This window comes from Sitophilus oryzae, unplaced genomic scaffold (assembly GCF_002938485.1).
Source record: "Sitophilus oryzae breed Bouriz unplaced genomic scaffold, Soryzae_2.0 scaffold_186_pilon_pilon, whole genome shotgun sequence".
In the NCBI taxonomy this organism is placed as follows: Eukaryota; Metazoa; Arthropoda; class Insecta; order Coleoptera; family Curculionidae; genus Sitophilus; species Sitophilus oryzae.
In genome coordinates this window covers 436,308-457,888 of record NW_022146579.1, presented here as the reverse complement: position 1 = coordinate 457,888, position 21,581 = coordinate 436,308, and the positions used below count along the sequence as shown (strand labels likewise).

The following is a 21,581-nucleotide window of genomic DNA, read 5'->3' as shown; positions in this document are numbered from 1 at the left end:
TAAAGGAAAATAAATCTAAAAATAAATACAAATTATGTTAAAATGAAACCGACCCTTACATTTTTAAACAGGTGGTCTAGAGCCATTTCACTAAAAATCCAGTCAATGTTCTTTACACAAATTTTCCACGGTAGGACACTTAAATAATAATGTCACAAAAATATAAATACATATACAGGGTGGCACACCTCATTCGCCTCGGTTGATTATAAGGAAACGGAAAGATCTAGAAACAAAATATTTTGTGGGTATATGTGGGGAGGCAATAAAAAGTTGATTGTTTTATAAGCTAATTATTCGGTTTCCTCTATGGATACAACTGACTGCCACAAGCTGTTGCTAGGATATTCTATTAAATGATCAGAGTTTTCAATAACTCGATAATAAAAAAATCTCATTTTTTGCGAATTTTTATGCACATCCCTTATAATCGGGCATTAGACAGTGCGGTAAAAAGTAACACCTTAAAAATGATATTTCATTTTTTGACGAATGCTTATTTATAACAGACACATTCATTTTCATAAATTATTATTATATTGATTTCTGATTCAAATCCACATTTATATAGAATAATTTATTAACGAACATATTTAAGTATGTAATTAATTAGTATTTGGGCGGAAATAATGGTGGTATATTTAATTAATGGTATACTCTTTTATAAAGATTTAAATATTATAGTTTTCTTTTTGCATACAAATGAGCTAGTCTATTATCATTTTGCTAAAAACGATAATATTACTAGCCTGTACATTTTGTACATTTGTTGCTTTAAAAACAATCTAAAATGTCAATATTCCATGGGTATGTTGATAAATGAGGTCGAAATTCTAATAAAATGCATTTTCTACGAAAACTTGACGGGATAGGAAAAAAGTGGTATAATACAATTTGATACACAATTCAATTGTGCATCAGATTCTCCTAAAATATACAGGGCGTTCCATTTAAATTAAACAAGTTATTGCCGTTTAAAGCTAGAAATAATTTAAAATAAATTTTTAGACACTCTGTATGAGGTAGTATTATTTTTATTATTGCAACACAATAACTAATCAATAAAAGACTTCAGTAAATATTTAGTATTAAAAACTTTGATACCATTGGAGAAATGAAGCCTTAAAATGTTTACTGCAATTTCACAAAATTGAAAATATTTCAAAAAGGGTAAGGTTTAAGTGTAATAAACCAATCAAATTTACCCTTATTTTAATCGTAGAAACTAAAGATGTAATAATATACAGGGTGTTCCATTTAAAAAAATACAACTTTGATATTTTTTATTTATTTAGGACACTCTGTATTTTGTAAAAATATTTTTAAATTGTAGCTCTAATACTCCGTGTCGTATGTGGTGAACAACCCTGTATATTATGATAATATGGAAGAAGCGATAACGGCAACAATTCGGGAAACACTAAATGTAAATACTGAAACAGGGGGGTTATGTTATAGACTATAGCGAGATGCACGACGAAAATACGACATTATTCTATGTTTGAGAACAGTTTGAAACTGAAACCGGCTTCTTGGAACAGGTTGTACCTGTTTCGCCCGTCGTTCCGTCAGTCCTATCATATTATTGTATAGAGTTGCTTGTAAACCTACACTAAAGTCGAGTTTATATGCATCCGCCAAGCCAATCATAATGAAGGTTGACCTGTCGCTTTTGAAATAAGCTAATAAAATTACGTAAAAACGTCAACAGACCACACATGGCGGATGCATAACCCTACACTAGGACTTACCTTCGGCGTCAAAACGTTCTGCAACACTTGCAATTCGAACTCGGCGTCGCATTCTGAGTTGAAGCACTTGAAATCGATTTTGCCCTCGCCGAAGGCCACTTCCACGCCCCTCTTGATGCAATCGCGACAGAATCGACATCCCCCGGTACAGGTTAATATGTCTTTCAGCATTATCTCGTTGTCATAACAACAGTTGCACTCCTGCAGCAGGCCCAGCTCTTTCGCATTTTGGCGCGCCAATTCGTCCTCAGCCTAGGAGATTAGAAATACCAGAATATTTTAGATAAATAATGTGATGCCAAAAAGTTTACAATTAATTAGATAAAAAAAGTAAAAGTAAAGCTTCATTCAGAACCTAGAAATTAGTGGTAGTCAGTTAGCGTAGAAGTCTCTTTTTCTAATTCCAATATAAGCATTCTTACAGTGCCATACTCTATACAGAGCGTTGGATACCTCTCGCATATACTTGTGATCTGTGTCATCAGTGTTTCACCAGTAACGAGATCTACTGTTTATCGCCTAATCCAAAGGGCTCTATGAGAGGCTGTACAAAGCAATTATACACAAGGTGGTTTGGCATTGCCTTCCTCGAGGTGGCCGCTCTATTTAGAGAAATAAATATTTTATTTAAAATATTTATTTCTTTTAAACAAAAGATGTTATCGTGGCTACTGAAATAAAAAAGAACAACACATTAACAGTAAGATTAGTCATGTCTCACGACTAATCTTACAGTAAGATTAGTCATGTCTCACGACTAATCTTACTGTAGGCTTGGCCAATAAATTCTTTCTTCTTTTTTATTTTTATTTAAATAAATAAAGCGACCCAGCCACTACTGGGGTCGAACCCAGTACCTCTAGCACAGCAGTCGACACACTACTGCTGGTCAACGTAAGCATTCAAAACGCCAAAACTAGTGGTGGTAAAAATTTTCCGTTGCGTTTTTTTTGCATCTGAGTGTATTTCAAAATTTGCGAGTCATTTTGGTTTTTGATATCATCCGTCAAGAGAAATTATGGGTAGAAATAAAAAGTTGATTGTTTTATAAGCTAATTATTCGGTTTCCTCTATGGATACAACTGACTGCCACAAGCTGTTGCTAGGATATTCTATTAAATGATCAGAGTTTTCAATAACTCGATAATAAAAAAATCTCATTTGTTGCGAATTTTTATGCACATCCCTTATAATCGGGCATAAATATTCGCCAAGTCATCATAAAAATTCAATTACATTTTACATAACAATAAACGGTAATCATTAATATTTTTGTCCTTCAAACAAGAAAAATAAGTATGAGGGTGGTCAAAAAAGTTTTACTTTTTTTTAATATGTCCTTTCTAAGTTTCAATCAATGTCAATTGTTAACAATACAGTATACAAACCTTTTGCTTTTTAATGTGTTGCAAAATTTCTTCTTTATGATCGAAATAAGCTAACTCTTGTAATAGCGGTATATTGTGAGAATCCATCTTGGTAAACGTCACCGTTTTCGACTTTTTTAAACAGCCTTGATTAATCCTATTTTCTAATGCCTGAAACAATACGAAATTTTACTTGATAGTTTCATATTAGAACAACGACACCATTAAGAACACCATTAAATACAAGTACTAAAAAAAGCTTTTATACGGTACCCATTCTGAAACACTATTAATTTCAGTTTTGATTTCTGCAGACTATTTGTGTAGTAAAAGTGACGTCGACTTTTGATGGATTCATTCAGATTATGTTAACAGTGTTGCTGGGCGGTGTTTGTAACATTTTTTTCAATAATAATTTTTACTGTTTTTATTTGCAAAAGAACTATTTAAAGTATTTTTATAGTTATTAATGATACAAGTTCGATATGAACATCATAATGAAACGCGTGTAACGTTAAGCCACGAGGCGTTAGCCGAGTGGCTTAGTTACACCAAGTTTCATTAAAAAGTTTGTATCGAACGTGTATCATTCAAAATTTAATCTACGACGCGACACGAGGGACGATCCAAAGAGATTTGATTTAATTTAAAATATCAAAGATATCCTCATAAAAATTAAAATTCAAAATTATCAGGTGCCCACATTAGTCGACGCCGTGGTAACCGTGCTTGTTGATTGTTTCCATTTTGACTTTGACAACTCAATTATTGATGTTCAATTTTGTGTTAAACGTTCAATTTTAGCAAAAAGCAAAAAATAATATTAATATGGGTGATTCTGATTCTGAAAGTGTCCCTTCGGATATTGAAGGCATTGCGCAAATCGTTGTCGATTCCCTACTTCCCGAAAAATCAAGACAAACGTACGAGCATGGGAAGCAAAGGGAAAGGAATCAAGAATAGTAGTAACGAAAAGGTTCTCCGGCATATTTTAAACATCTTTCAAAACATAGGAAGGCTTCATCACTTTGTGTATATTATTCCATGCTACATTCAGTTATATCAGTGAAGAAAAATATAGATATTAGTAAGTACGTCCATTTAATTGCATTTCTAAAAAGAAAATCGGAATTTCGAATTTCGGTCAAAAAAATCGAGAATTTTAAGAAAAGAAGACTAACTCGTTTTTTGTTGGAAGCTGATGATAAAACTTATTTCCTGACAAAAGTTTCATTGATAGTAGGACTTGCGGGAGCCTGCCGCCGGCGGCGTATCGAGTTGACAAATCTGCAGCTGCAAAATGTTAAAGATGAAGGACAATGCATTCATGTCATTATTCCATTTACGAAAACAAAGATATCACGAGCTTTTTTTATAACGAAAGGGAATGTTGAAGGAATAAATATGGTTGCAAAATGGTTCCAAGATATATAGCTATGCGGCCAAGCAACATAGAGCATACTCGATTTTTTATGGGGTACAGAAATGGAAAATGTATTAAGCAACCCGTTGGCATTAATATTTTAGAGAAAATGCCGTATAAAATAGCATTGTTCCTAAGTCTTCCAAATCCACAACAATACACTGGACATTGTTTCCGTAGATCGTCTGCGTCATTGCTTGCAGATGCAAAAGTGGATTTATTAACTGTTAAAAGACATGGTGGTTGGCACTAGTGCTATTATGAAAGCCAGGAGTAATATATCGATATCAAAATCAAATTTCTCATGTCAAAAAACTCCGAGACACCATTTTCATCCAAATATTGATGTTACTTTAGAAATTATTTTGAAAAAATGAAAATAAAAATGAAACTTCTACACCCTGTATCTTCGAAACTAAGGGTTTTAGGACATACATTTAAACGAACCATTTTACTTATTTTTATCTGTAGAATATGCTGCCGAAGTTTCCGGAATACAGTTCGGACCACCAATGACAATGATGAATCCGCCTACATAGGAATACATTAATTAGATTACTTACAGTGATCACAGATATAATATTCTTATTGACGTGCTGATTGACCAAATGATCCACGTCCCTCACGTACAGTTGATTGAACTTCTTTCGCATGAACCAACTGACGTAAAATCTGTCGGCCGACGTCGAAACAGTGCTTTTCCTATTGGGATCTTCGAATACTGATACAGGGTCGGGAAACAGTTCCATAAAGCGAATCACATCGAACTCCGTGGTGTATTGCTTCTGTTGCGCCGAGATTTGTTGTTTCCTTCCAATAGAAAAAGTCAAATGAGAAACCAATTATACAGGGTGCTTCAGAAATAACTGCAAGTATTTTAACTGGTAGTATGGAGAAACACGCCCACGAGTTTTTTTGCGAAAAAAAAATATTATATTTTTCTTGACATTTTCCGGAAAATGTTGAAAAACTTTTGAGGGCCACTGTTCATTCCCCGGAAATTTGTTTTTAATAAATTCGTTTTTCTTGAAATAAAAATTAATTTTTAATTTTCAAAGAGAAATACGACAAAAATAATTCGGATAAGGCGGGTTTTGTTACAGTATGATGCATATTGTCGGTTTTGCTGAGGCAAGATATTAGCATTTAACCCTAACTTGGAATTATTAGTTGCTATGTGTAGTAGTATGCTATTTTATTAAAATTAGGTCAGGATTTGAAATGGATAAAGCTTGATTTACATGCCTCCGTTATACGTTGATACGATGGTCCGACGGCGCTCTGAATGGTCATAGCGTTTTCGCGCCACTTTTTATCCGTAAATTTTTTACCCCAGCCCAACTTTTTTACCTCAGTGACCTCGTCCCTTTAAACTGCGACTTCTAGGAGACTTCCATTATTGCCATACTGATTTTAATTCCACAAAATTTCATCATAAATTATGCATGCTATAGTATAATGAACATATATTCTTATTGAAATATGATAAATATTTTAAATCTTTAAAAATTATTTATATTCTTGAGAATATTTCGAATATTTTTTGTATATATTTTTGATGTAATACCTGTATTTTAAGTAATTATGTAAAGTATGGCAACATTGAAAAAAATTGACAAGGTTGGACTAGGTCAGAAATTTTCTAACCTTATACTTTTTTGCTTGTTTGTTTACTTGTTTACGCTTTTACAAGTTTGTAAATTTTAATATTTAGTTGAAATAATATTGTAATTGTTACTTAAATAAGAAAAAAAAAGTTATTGTGTAGTGTCATCGCGAACGTTTTAATAGTTAAATAGATACTTTCTGGATACTTCCATAAAATATGAAAATGAAAACATCAGAAAATGTTACAGACATTGGCGAAGAGATATGAAGAGTATTATTTATAAAGACTTTTCTCTCATATTGATTTCTATGAAAGGAAAAATTGGTTAAAAGGTAACTGATAATTGAGATAAGCATACAATCTAGAATATTTAAGACTAAATTTTACAGATATTAGGAAACTCTTATTGTGGTGAAACGGCAAGACAGTATTTTCCGAAGAATTATTGAAAAGCAAGGTTATTTATTGTAAAAGGCATACATTTCAAAGTGACTGAATATTAAGCTAAGGAGATATAGGTATATTTAGGAGTATTTACTACCTCTAACAGTCAAGTGGAAAAACGAAACTTTTGTACGAATTGCTCATAACCAAGTTGAAAATATTTGTCTAACAGGTAACTATAATATAGACCTAATATATCAATATTTAAGCAAGTATTCTCTAGGCTTTTACGTATTTCACTCAACATATAGATTTATATTTCATCGAAGGGTGGACTATGGATATTTTGTTACCTCAGTGACCTCGTCCCTTTAAACTGCGACTTCTAGGAGACTTCCATTATTGCCATACTGATTTTAATTCCACAAAATTTCATCATAAATTATGCATGCTATTATAGTATAATGAACATATATTCTTAATGAAATATGATAAATATTTTAAATCTTTAAAAATTATTTATATTCTTGAGAATATTTAATTAAATATTTCGAATATTTTTTGTATATATTTTTGATGTAATACCTGTATTTTAAGTAATTATGTAAAGTATGGCAACATTGAAAAAAATTGACAAGGATGGACATGGGTTGGACTAGGTCAGAAATTTTCTAACCTTATATTTTTGTTTACGCTTTTACAAGTTTGTAAATTTTAATATTTAGTTGAAATATTTAATATTGTAATTGTTACTTAAATAAGAAAAAAAAATAGTTATTGTGTAGTGTCATCGCGAACGTTTTAATAGTTAAATAGATACTTTCTGGATACTTTCATAAAATATGAAAATGAAAACATCAGAAAATGTTACAGACACTGGCGAAGAGATATGAAGAGTATTATTTATAAAGACTTTTCTTTCATATTGATTTCTATGAAAGGAAAAATTGGTTAAAAGGCAACTGATAATTGAGATAAGCATACAATCTAGAATATTTAAGACTAAATTTTACAGATATTAGGAAACTCTTATTGTGGTGAAACGACAAGACAGTATTTTCCGAAGAATTATTGAAAAGCAATGTTATTTATTGTAAAAGGAATACATTTCAAAGTGACTGAATATTAAGCTAAGGAGATATAGGTATATTTAGGAGTATTTACTACCTCTAACAGCCAAGTGGAAAAACGAAACTTTTGTACGAATTGCTCATAACCAAGTTGAAAATATTTGTCTAACAGGTAACTATAATATAGACCTAATATATCAATATTTAAGCAAGTATTCTCTAGGCTTTTACGTATTTCATTCAACATATAGATTTATATTTCATCGAAGGGTGGACTATGGATATTTTGTCGCTAAAGTGAACTATGGATCCTAATGGAAGAAGATAACCCAGTCATTCTGCATAACTTTATTGATAAATTGTAAATTTTATAACAATACATTTTTCACTTTATTAAACTGACTTTTATTTTGTCCTACATTTTGTACAATAAACTTGCCTTTGCGTAAATTAGTTGTGCAAAAAGAGCAGTAATCTTGTCTATTCTCTTGAATTGTTATATTCCTTGTGAAAATATTGTCCACATAGTTCATTCCATTTTCAAGACCTAAAAAATATAAACAAAAAGTTATGGCCATAGTAGTAATCCATAGCCTTATACCTATAAATATCAATAATAATTATTGAATATTAAAAATAATCTTTAAATAGGTAGTTTTTTGAAAATTTTCATTATATAAAGTACATAACAGCTATGATTCTTGGGTTTCTTAAATAAAATTTAATCTTCAATTAGCTATTACACTTTCGAAAATATTTAAATTCAACTGTATTTCTATTCTACTTAAATTGATAATTTTTACTTGCCTGTTGTCGCCTACTTGGTATTTTCTTAAAATAGTATTTTTGTATTCTTTGGGGGTAGATAGAAACGACTCGAAGGTATTCTTTCTATCCAAACACCAACTAGGTATTCAACATATTCTTGACAAATTCACAAATCATACGGAAAAGAATTTTTAACGAAGCAATTTTAAAGAAATAATTCGTAATCTAACCCTTCAAAACATTAGCATTAGGCGAAAATAAACTTGTCAGATGGAAATACAATGTTGCCACGTATAAAAAATTTTACCTGAATTTTGGGAAACTTTATAATTTACTACAGTAAAATTTTTAGTAATACAAAAAAAATACATTTATAATAGTATCTAAATGAATATAACTTAGATGTAATTATTTTATTGCATTGTTATTTATATATTTAGTATTATAATTCGTTTTATAATAAGATATATTTTATTGAATTCAGTTAACTGTTTTATACTTGGCAAGAATGTAATTGCTTGGAAATTGTCCATTTAAAATGCGACCCCCGTCTGTCTTTTTTTAAAAATCGTTTCTCTGTCCCACTGTCTCGTATTGTGTAGTCTTTGCTACTAGTGATGTTGGTAGCGAATATTTCCATTCGAATATTGCTGGAAATTTCAGAAATTTCCGAAATATTCGGTCCTAAAATCGCGAATATTCGCAAAAATCCGAATTTTGCAAGATATTTCTTTTCAAAATTCAAGACATTGAGCAAAAATTTAACGAAAGTGTATCAAGTATGCCGATTCTTCAGTCAGAAGAAAAAGAATGCTTCTCCGCCTTACAAAATAAAAAGATGGCTCTTGAACCAATGCATTTTGCCGCGAATCTCTTGGACCCCTGTTTCCTGGGAGAGCACCTTAACAATGAAGAACACATAGCCGCTATGGAATTTATCAACAATATCACCAACAATCATCCTCAGTTTGTCATTAATAAGCCATTTTTACAGACGTGGCAAATTATTGCGCCAAATCGGGTTTATGGGCTCTCGAGTACGTTTGGATGTCAGTTAAAAATGTAGACTGTCTAAGTTCGTGGCAAGCAATGTGTAAAAATACTCAGTTGAAATATTTAGCTGTTGCTTTGCTGTCTTTACCAACGTCATATACAGCCAAAGAGAGAAGTTTTATCCATACTAAAAAAAGGAATCGCTTAACTGCACAAAGAGCCGGTAAAATAATGTTCGTAGCTCATAACAATAAATTATTACTACAAAAACAAAAAGTAGATATGGAGCATGATATTCAACAACATAAAATTCCTCCAGAACCACTAGAACTCGTGGAGGTAGAGGTTCATCCTTCAGAATCAGAACCAGATGATACGTCCAATATATCTGATTTGGAAATAGAAACTGACGAAGATAGTACTACTACTACTATAATACCCTATGAAGATGGGACCAGCTCGGCGCCTGATATTCCGGAATAGAATAATTCAGTTATTTGTGTTTTACGTTTTTTAAATTTATATTTCGTGCTTTTTTGTTTTTTTTTTAAATTCATAGTCATAGTTCGTGGTTTATGCACAAAATACAAATGTTACCAAATGATTTTTGTTATGGGTTATGTTTATGACTTTTATGGGTTATGTATTGTTTATTAAAAATATAACAACTAATATTATGTCTATTGTTTTTTTTTTCACTTACATGTTGGTATCAAATGTCTATATCTAATTTATTCCTTTATTGTATCGAAAAAAAAATATGTAAAATTGTAAAATTTCCTTATATTTCATAAATTTCCGAAAGTTTCAGAAATTTCCTGCAACAATCAAAAATTTCTGAAATATTAACATCACTATTTGCTACTACTCCTTAGTTTCATTCATTCATACAAGGCGAATTCCTGATGCGCAGTAGTGAACAGATGTTGAATACAGATATGATGCGCAGTAGCGAATGCAACGTCTACCGGCAGCCAGACGCACCGCGCTCTGTTCACGAGAGCATAGCAAAAGATATATTGAAGAACCAGCTTTCTTAAAATTCTCTCTGGAAAACGTTGGTAGCTCTTAGAATATAATAATTAAATATAAGCGGAATCGTTATGGAAATGAAAATATAAAATGACACCAATCACAAGCAAATCGTATATCCGATGAACGGAGGCATGAAAATGCAATAAATTTAAAAACTGCGTAATTTTCTAACCAATCGAAGTCTTTAAATTCAACCAATAAAATTAATATTGTATCATTGTGTCATCGGACAACGGGTGTATGAAAATCAAGCTTAAGGCGGATTTTGCAACTTGACGCCTCAATTGTGTCACAACTATCCTTTATTAGTATGTAAAGCACGTAATGCTTTTCCTCGTAGTCATAAATTTGAACATTAAGGTACCTCTACCAAATAAATAGGACAGTTCAAATCAGGTGATAAGGATTTGAAACATCAGATTTCCCTAATGGACAACAAAATTGTTCGACATGGATTGCTTCATGCAAAACAAAATTAGAATTAAAAGTTAGAATAATATATCCGGCAGATCTGGAAGGCTCGATGTAACTCCGGACCCGCGGTATAAAAACGACAATTCTACTAATTGGAGTTCGACAAGCTGCCGTATTCGTCACTTTAATAATCAACTAAGCCTGTAAGAGACAATGTTTTATTACCTTAAATATTCCTTCATTGTGGGGTATTGGTGATTCTCTAGAGAATCGTCTATAAAGCGTTTCAACGCGTCCTGATCTCCGCCGAGGGTATAAAGGATGCCCTCTAAATAAATAGGGTCGGCATCGGGTAAAAGGGCCTTTAGGGTCTCCAATTGTTCGTTTTCATCCATTTCGACCACTGGAGACGGTTCTCTTGGCGGTCTTTTCGGATAATTACCTCCTGCTACAAATCAGTTCTTATAATCATATTTTACTGGCAAATTACGGAACAAATTTCTTAGTTTTTCTTTATCTTTTTGTAAAGTTGTAAATTTTTACTTTGTTATTTGTGAAAATAACATATTTTCAATGAGTTTTCAACATAACTATAGTGTTCAATATGGAAAAGAAATATTTACATAATCACGGTTTATTTTCTTTAAATTGAACGTAATCGGCGAAGTAACTTTTAATAAAACAGAATCTTTTTTGCTTTAATATTTTTTTTAATTTATTTATTAATATCTCTGAAATTATCGAAACTCATATCTTAGGATTATGTAAAGTGATCTGAAAGGAAGCCAAAAATGTAATAATATGCAGGGCGTGTTCCATTTAAAAAAAGAATCATCCTGATCCACTCACACTTTTTTGAGCCACCCTATAGAAGTTAAAATATTTTCCTGAAACATAATTGTACATATTTATGTTTGCACTTAAACAAAATTCTCAAGTTTTTTATTCTAGGAGCTACAGATGCCCGACGCACTATTGCCGGACCCTGTACATATATGTATATACATATACTAGTGATGTAAACTTTAGTTACTTATATGGACTTGTAACTACTTGTTACTTTTGCTAATAGGACTCGTTACTTTGGTCTCGTTACTTTAGTTACTCGTTACTTTGGTACTTAGTATCGTTAATTGTTACTTTATAATCGTTGTTTTGTGTACAGGTTGGAAGACTTGGGCTTGACTTGGAACTTCGTTACTTATTGTGAGCGGCGATCTTCGTTGCGTGCTCGGTTTAACCTATAAGGGGTTTCTACTTTCTTCTAGTGTAAGGGCTTAATAGAATAATTCCAATACTCGGTATTCAAGTACTGAATAATATGTTTTTAATAATACGTATAATATTTTTGTAATGATATGTTATCACTACGTATTAATAAAATTAAAAATAAAAGAAAACAAACCAAACAAAGAAAATACGTGTATAATATAAAGTTTTTTTTCTCTGTTCCTTTGTATTTTACATTAATAATTATGCAAAAATTAAAGAGTAAAAATAAAAGAAATATATATATTTTTGATAAAATGTAAAAATATTAAAAAAATGTCTATTCCTCTGTGACGGATTCATCTTTTCAAAAAAGTCCTTTAGATTAACGCAGCAGTGTTTACTAAAAATTACTATTTCTATTTTGTAGATTTTCTTACAGTGTAAGTGGCGAAATTATAACGTGACTTTATTTTCCGAATAATATTTCTTTTAATTTCTTTTGTTTTTAATTTTTCTTTTTTATCTATTCTTTTTTGAAGAGGAAAAATATTTGCTCTGCTTTTTCAGATGTTAACATTTTTTGTGAATAACGTGAATCCATTTTTAATTAATATCTAAGACATTAATCTAAATAAACAATTCTATTATTCGCCCACCGAGCAACTATAAATCAAAAAATAAAATACACTTTACCCCTAAATAATATCTTATATTACTTATTTCAACTAAAATTGAAAAAACGTGCGGAATTACCTAAATAAAAAGCGACAACAAACGGCAAAGGGACAGACCGCCGCGCCGCCAAGTCGGCATGAGCCAATCATAATAATTGTAATAAAAATATCACACATTTGCCATCCAAAACACCGGCCGGCGTCAAGTCAACACTTTAAACATAAACATATTGATAACAACTAGACCTATGTCGAAGTAAGGAATACTTCAGTATCGAGTTTCGAGTCCTCGGTTCGTGCATTTCCAGGAATTACGATTACTGCCAGCGCAAAATTAACGAATTAGCTTAGTAACGAGTAACGAGTCCTAAATTCAAACGGTAAGCGTTACTTCGAGTCATCGTAAAGTAACTGTTACTTTTTAACGATTACTTAGAATTCTTACATCACTAATATATACCCACAGGGGAACTGTTTACATTTTATGCGAATGCCAACATCCTATTGTTATTGTTTAGTATGTTGCCGAGTATATCTCCGCTTTTGTTTATTTTTAATTTTGTATACGTATACTTTGGGGAAATCTTAAGAAAATAATAATATAATTCGCTTACTACTTTTCAAAATTTCGACATTTATAATTTTATTTAGTACTTATTAAGATTCAGTCAAGATTACAAGAAAAATAAACTTGAAATATTTGTAAATTTCGTCATTTTTCATCAGCCGTTAGGATTAATTTTTAATCTGACAATGCCGCTCTGTTATAGTATTTTCTATAGTAGGGGAATTGGACGCGGTCAACAGTGTCAATACTGTCGATAAACAGCTGATTGGCATGATCAGCTGTTTGCCGTGCTTTTATTTTTCCATATTTCTTAACTATTAATAAACTATTAATGTATAATTGTTTCATTTTATATAAAAGACCAAAATTAGCATTTAAAATGGGTCTACACTGGCAAAATGTATGAGAATTAAAGAATTTAAACATCGTGGAGTGTCATTTCAAAAGTAAGTACTGTTCTGTGGTAATACAACATCTCGTTTTATTTACCTAAAATATTTACCATATTTGTTTAAATTTGTTTATTTGTTTTATAATATAATTGGTAAAGGTGTGGATCCGGTGGCTGACCTTGAAGCCAATATTTGCTGCATTTGATCATCGATACTACGCAAGCGCACATTGTCGATGTTGCCAAATTGCAGTTTATTTTGGAATTATTTGCAGTTGAAAATTTTTTTTGACTGTTAATTGCTGTTAATCGATAATAATACAAATTCTATAATTAATTTTATCATTTCAGATTTATCTTGATATTCAAAATTAAGGTAAGAAGGATAATGAAGATTGTGAAATGAAAATATTATGAATATATAAAATTCTAATAATAATAACATTTATTTATATATTTACATTAGAATTAAAAATTATCATGTACGGATTTTTTCTTAATAGTTTTAAACTTATTAGAATTATTTTATTTCTTTCAAGTTATCTAATTTCTAGTTATTTACAGGCAACAATAGTTTTGATTATATGTATTGATGTTTTGAAATACTACCATGACGAGTCTTATAGAACAATACATACGTCAATGGGAGATAGAGGTAACTTATCTTACCTATAATGTTACTAATATAATATACTTTGATTATAATGTTTGTATCATAATTTCTTAAAAATATCAAGTTAGTGGATTAATAATTTTAGACCATATATTTTTATCGAAGAGTGTGTTGATAAAGACTAAAATAAGCTGAATAAAGCTTTATGTTTTATCTTTTCTCTTTAGAAGGGAGATGGTTTGTGTCGTAGAATACATTACAGCATTTAATATCGTGTACTTTGATATTCTTTTCTTAATTAACTGTAATTTCTTGTTACCTATAATGCCAAATCTTGACAATATGGTGAAGGTTGAGTTTTGATCTTATTAGTTTTATAGCTGTGTTTATACAAGACCAAATTAAGATTAGTTTTGTAATTGGTTTTGTGATTTAAATTAAGATCTTTCTTATAATATTTTTTATGTCTTAATCTTAATACTATATTATTCTTTGTCTGGAAAATAAATGTTAAAATATCTTAATTTTACATATCCTATTCCATCCTTCCATTAGGAAAAATATGGTTTATAAATCATATTATGCTAAGAAAATCACATAAATTAGGTGTAAGAGTAAAGAAATCTTAAGGTAGCAGAAAAATTAATGCAATATATGTATAAGCAAGAATTAAACAAGGTAACTGTAAATGTTGCTGAAGCTGATTCTACAATTTTAATTACGGAGGCTAAAAGGCCTTTTAAGGCCTCCATAGTTTTTGATGGAATGTTAAAAAAAAAACCTATTAGGAACATGACATGGAGCTACAGCATTTAAAAATTAAAAAAGAAAAACTTGGACACATCCCTTTTAATTCCCCGAATTTTTAATAAAGCACTTTTTAAACATATCATTATAATCTAGAGCAATTAGATTAATTATAGGAATCTAGAATTTTATTTCTATTTAATTTTATTGACTATGAAAATACATAATAAGCGTTCACGTTTCACGTGTTGTGCGAAATATTAAAATAATAATATAAATAATATACCGGCGTACTATGATTGAAAAAAACAGCGTCAGCGATGACTATGAAATGAAGATCGTTGTCATTTTACTTGGGAAATGTCCTCAATCATGGTACAAAGAATACAAGGTATGATATTGCGCAGGTTGGTCGCTACGTCACAGGTGATAACAGGCGCTATTGGTCAGCACGCTCCGCGCGCCAGTTCAAATCGTCAAGATATTGTTATAAACCTGTTTTTTTGTTTATATACCGTCATTGAATTATCGCTAAGCAAGTTACTGTGGAGCAGTGCGTAAGAGTCGGGCTAGGAAGCGAGACCCGAGTTCGAATCTCGGGCGGGACATAACTTTTATTTATTTTTTAAATACTGTTGTATTCTATAGTTTATTTTTTGGTATTGTAAAAAAAGAACTATTTATTCCGTTATTTTTTAATCTCCGTTATTAATATAAATTGATTGTTAAGTACAATACCTCATTTAATATAAAATAATATTCTACTTTTTGAAATGTATCAGGGACCCTAATTGTACCTAAAAAGTAATATATTTTTAGTGATATACCATATTGTAAATTATTTAATATTTCAGTCACTTAAAAAGTTAATTTGCATTGAATAATTGCCTACCATTAAAGGAAATTTGAGCTATATAATCCTTGATGGGCATATTCACAGGTATGCAAATACTTCCTTTAAATTTTGGATGTTGTTCCACCGATTTATTCTCAAAACCAGAAACATCTACATATAAAAAAGCACAGGTCACTAATTATAATAAATTTCACCCTTGATTGTATTACTTCCACTAATTATAATAAACTTCACCCTTAGAATTACTTCTATCACAATTACAATACGTTCATCTGCATTGGCATTTTCTACTTTTCGATGTGAAACAATAAACTTCCCAACATTTTTTAAATGATGTAACAATTCCTCTTGTGGTTACTTTTCCATAGATATCCTCAACTCTGTCCTCATGTGAATTCAGAGGCAATGAAAATGAAAATTATTTACCATAAACATCGCAAACTAAAAACCTAATAAACAATTTTATACCGAATATGAAATAAATTTAGTATTCTTACCTATCGTCCAAATCCATGTTAATAGATAATTATTATTTTTAAATATATTTTTTTGGAACTGCTGGTTTAGTAATTATTAAATTAAACGAACTAAAAAGTCTTTAAAATAAACAATTCTTAACCATAACCCCAAAAAATGCAGATCTCCTGTCAACTTTCTTTATTTTTTATTTATTCATTATTTTCCTGGTGACGTCACAGGTGGTATGCGCGAACTGAACGAAATTGGAGCCGCTATCGATCATACCTTGTATTCTTTGTACCATGGTCCTCAATCGTCATTTCCCAGCCAACTGGACGCCGTTTTTTCGATCATACAGTATATATTGACAAAAAACACTGAAAAGCACATATTTGTTTTCTACTGAAAATAATTCCAAAATAACTTGCAATCTGGCAACATCGAAGATGTGCGCATGCGTAGTGTCTGTGACTATATGCAGCAAAAACTCGTTTCAAGGTCAGCCACCGGATCCACACCATTACCATATAATTTTGTGAATATAATATATTATGTATATTATAAGAAGTAATGTTTATATTTTTGTTACAATATTGTCCGATTTAAAATCGTATATTTGTATTTAATTATGAATACAAATAATTTGTATGTTCACGTAAATTATAATTGGTATGTTTACATTTGTAAAAAAAAATAATGCCTATTTACGTTTTCTATTACTAAGATAAATATTTTATTTCAGATTTCTAAAAGATAGTGAGAGAAAAATTAAATGGTTTTCTCTGTTAGGATTTATTCATAGCATAATATTAAAAAGTCGAGCAAAAGAGAACTCAAGAACAGCTGATTTTTTATAAGGAATTGAAGAAAATATTTAAAAATCTGATGATTTTTCACAGCCATTTATGTCGCGATTTGTGGTCTTTCAGTTGTTTCAACATCACCTAGGAAATTAACATTAAGATATCAGGATTCTGCATATAACGAGATAAGAACTATGATCTTGTTAGGATACCTATTCCGTCACAATATGTAAGTACATATATATTTACAGTTTAATTTTTTAATATAAAATATTACTATATACTAATATGTATACAAGCCCGAGCAATATTCACGAACATGAGAACTCTGTTGAGTAACCAAAGCCTGAGTCTACCCCTACGTTACCGTTTTGTAAAAGGCTACGTATACTCAGTACTACTATATGGCGTGGAGACCTGGACCCTCAAGGCAAAAACTATGAACCGACTAGAGGCCTTTGAGATGTGGATATTTCGAAGATTGCTCAGGATTCCTTGGACTGATCGCGTGAGAAATGACGAGGTTCTGCGACGTATGGGAACGGAAAGAATGCTGCTTCAAATAGTTAAAAACGAGAAAACAGCTTACTTGGGCCACATATTTAGAAACGCAAATATCAATTCCTGAAACTGATTATGGAGGGAAGATTGAAGGAAAACGTGGCATCGGAAGAAAGAAGTATTCTTGGCTTAAGAACATCAGAGACTGGACTGGTCTCGATGCCCATTCACTCTTTAGAGTCGCCCAAGATCGAGACGAATTTGCCAGAATTGTCGCCAACATTCATTAAATGAATACGGCACACTAAGAAGAAGAATATGTATACACAGATTCAAAGTGTACAGGGTGGTGCCTTTCATACGATATGAAGGTTTCAAGGATTTTTGTTGATGGAAGTTTGTATTGAAAGAACAAATGGAGGGTTTAGAAATCAATCAAGTCATACAAATTCACTTTCATTTTCCTTGGAGCCTTCGCGTCCTATGAGAGGTGTTACCCTATATGTATATATATATATATATATATATATATATATATATATATATATATATATATATATATATATATATATATATATATATATTATATTAATATTATTTTACTAAAATTACACTATAGTTGTATAAGATCTCACCATAAAAAAAAACAGCGTTAGGGTTGGCTTTGAAAGCAAGATTTATGTAATTTTATAAAATGTAAATTTATGTGGTGAATGTCATTGATCGTCAATTTTATTTTGCTCACAATGTATACTCAATGTAGATATTTATATTCACCAACTTCATGTTTATATTTTGTTTTAGGAAGTGAAGATATTCATGGTGTGGAAGTCGTTACTTTAATTACATAGTGCATATGAAATTGGTCCTTTACATCATGTTTAAAATTGACGTAATGCTACTATGCAAAATAGTGAGAGATGTGAACCCTAGGCAGAGCTACAGAATTACTTTTGTTGAGAGACAAATTATGATAGTGATTAGAATCGCATATTCTAGACTTTTACTTAAAAAATGATTTGTTCGGAATGAACTTTTATAGTGTGGAGGAATACCTGCAAATTATAATATGAGGCCTACGTATATGATAATTTTATTATGATCTGTTGTGTTTGTTTTTTTATATTTTGTATTATATATTTGTGTTAGCTTTAAGAATTTATTGACTATTCCTATACAATTGTACATTGTTTTATGGAAATAAATAAATGATTGATTGATTGAATAAGTTAGGAAACCATACGATCGAGAAAAAAACGGCTTCAAAGGCGACTGGGGAATGAAAATATGATAATTTCAGTGAGGTCAAGCCCTAGAAGTCATTTTCTTGGCTCGTACTATTTTTTAAAGGCGCTCTAAGGTTGTAATTTATTTTTACATTAAGTAAATATGATTTTTAAATGGTGTAGTTTAAGATTGACCTCGCTAAATTATCAATCGTCATTCCTCAGCCGCCTTTGACGCCGTTTTTTTTAGACTATTTGCTATAACTATGTTATCTGTTATGCAAATACATATGTCAACAAGTAAAAAGCCAATGAGAAATTAGTTTCTGCTTGGATCCTTACAGTGGCATTTAACAAAATATATATTTTTTCAGGTTACAATATTTTATTTAATATGAACCTGTAAATGTAAGAATATTATACATATATTATATTTTTTACTCAGTCCCTAAATATATTATTAAAATACAACACTTGTGTTTTTTATTAATATCGTGTTATGATTAATACCTAATTAATGTAAAATTATATGGTATGTAAATATCCTTACACTGAGAATTCGTTTGGTCAAAATATTACTCTCTTACTAATATGAATTTGAAAACTACAGAACATTGTTTTTTTTTAGTTTTTGTGCTAATATTTCCAATTAAAATTACCGAATATATTTATGGTATAGGTAGGAAAAGATGAATTTTGTGCTTTTTAATTATACATTATATTAATTATATTATTATTGTAAATAATATCTACTGATATTTAATATAAAAAATAGTTGTTCACATGCATCTATTTTTCTTTTGTAATTAATACTATCTAAATAACAAGACATCTTATATAATAGATCCATTAACATTTTAGTTTATCAATTATCAATCACTATACGATATACAAGATATACAATACGTATAATATCTTTTAATTATACTTCAGTTGGACACGTCCTCCTAGATCATCATGTAGTAATACTTCTGTCACTGTTTTGAGCGCATGTTTAAAGAAAATGATTCACCGCCTCTTATATCACACCACTTTTATGTCTCATTATACTTCTTGCGCTGGTACGAGCAGCAGTGTAAATTTAGCAGACAATATTTCATACAAAATTCGCGGAAATGGGTACAGAAAAGCGAGATAGGTTGTGAGAAAGGGTCAAGAAAAGGCGGAAAAATGAAAAAACTTGAAAAAGAAACTCTATACATATGAATCAAGTAAGTAAATAACCTTTAATTTCCCTAATTAGTTTTTTTTAGTTCATACAAGTAAACAAGGGTAGTAGAAATAGCTATGAGATGGTCTAGGGGTGTAGGCTGTTAGTCTAGACCCCGCATTTGCCTAAATTATATTATTTTCTTCGGCGACGCGGCCGTAAATTGCCTGCCTTAAAACATACCATTCATGACTCATAGCACTATCGAATTCGGTAAATAAACAACTTTTATCGACTCGAATATAAGCAATTTTCTTATCGGCTCGATAAAAGTAAACCTATATTAAAATTTAACGGAACCTAAACGTTATTTTGGGCATAAAAAATGTGGGCTCTTGCTAAATATTCAAGTGCCAGTAACACCTACAGGGTGCTAATAAAGTACTTGCTAAATATCCAAGTACCGACAACACCCATTGGGCGTCAATGTCCTACAAGATTACTTGCTAAATATTCAAGTTCAAAATCTTAGTTGCACTTGCTAAATATTCAAGTGTCTAGAAAATTAACGTAAAAGGCCAAAGCCCAAAGTCACCTTGGCAACCTAAAAGAAACAAAAATGTGTTCGGAAATATGAATTAAGATGGATTTGAATGGTTATCAATAATAGTGAGACAAATATTATGATTCTGTCTAATATTTACTAGCTTGGATTAATCCACATATAATTATATACACGTATAAATATCAATAGGCAAAGAAAAACTCATTTGTAACCCAGCATAGTCCTTGACTTATGCATGCTAGTATGTCTCCGAAAACTATTAACATGATCTGTATGTTCCGGCTGGATTTGGAAAATGGTGAGACAAATATTAGGGTTTTACCTAATATTTACTAGCTGGGTAATCCACCTTGTGGATATAAACATATGCTCATATAAACATTGTAACCCAGCATAGTTCTTGACTTATGCACGCTAGTATGTCTCTGAGAACTATTAAAATGATCTGAATCTTGGATCCGATATTTTGTGGCTGTTTTTGAAAAATATGCTTTGCAGTTTTATTAAATAAAGGTTGTGCTAAAACAGGTAACTTATATATGTTATACCCGGGCACAGAACGCCGAACGGAGTGTTTTTCTTTTAATTTTTAACTCTATGGTTTTCTACAGCATCAGGGTGACGCAACTTGTTGTTATTTGTTTACCTTTTTTTCTAGTGTGCTTTTTGCTCATTTTTGATAAATATTTTGTTGTTCGTTTTTGAATTGGAAATAATGAACTATATATTTTTTAGACAGGTCAAAACGAATCTGAATCTGTTTAAAAATAAAAGCTAAAAAACTATTGTGTTTACTAAGTGCAAAGTAAATACCGCTATTGGTTCTTAAACTAGAATATTGCTATGGGGACGGGGAACTGCAGAAGTTGCACAAATGTACCTTAGGCCCTTGTTTATATATTCTTATATTCAAGGCTTAGGCTGAGTTATAAAATATTTTATTAAAAACTATTTTAAACGCTCTCCAAAAATGTTTTTTGTCTTTGATTAAAGGTACAGATC

The 21,581-nt window shown here is 30.8% G+C and overlaps 1 protein-coding gene across 6 annotated transcripts in view; it reads right to left on the bottom strand.

Annotated features, from left to right (window-relative positions):
* LOC115883355 (E3 ubiquitin-protein ligase RNF216-like) overlaps positions 1 to 21,581 on the bottom strand; it is a 100,489-nt gene that overhangs the window by 25,094 nt on the left and 53,814 nt on the right. For 5 of the 6 annotated variants that reach the window (XM_030901712.1, XM_030901713.1, XM_030901716.1 and 2 more), the window contains 4 exons: positions 11,040 to 11,262; positions 5,105 to 5,351; positions 3,140 to 3,289; positions 1,752 to 2,003 (listed from right to left, as the gene is read on the bottom strand). In XM_030901712.1, coding sequence (XP_030757572.1) covers positions 1,752 to 2,003; positions 3,140 to 3,289; positions 5,105 to 5,351; positions 11,040 to 11,262 — 872 coding nt within the window. The remainder of the gene's footprint in view (positions 1 to 1,751; positions 2,004 to 3,139; positions 3,290 to 5,104; positions 5,352 to 11,039; positions 11,263 to 21,581) is intronic. The other variant, XM_030901714.1, reaches the window with a different exon arrangement.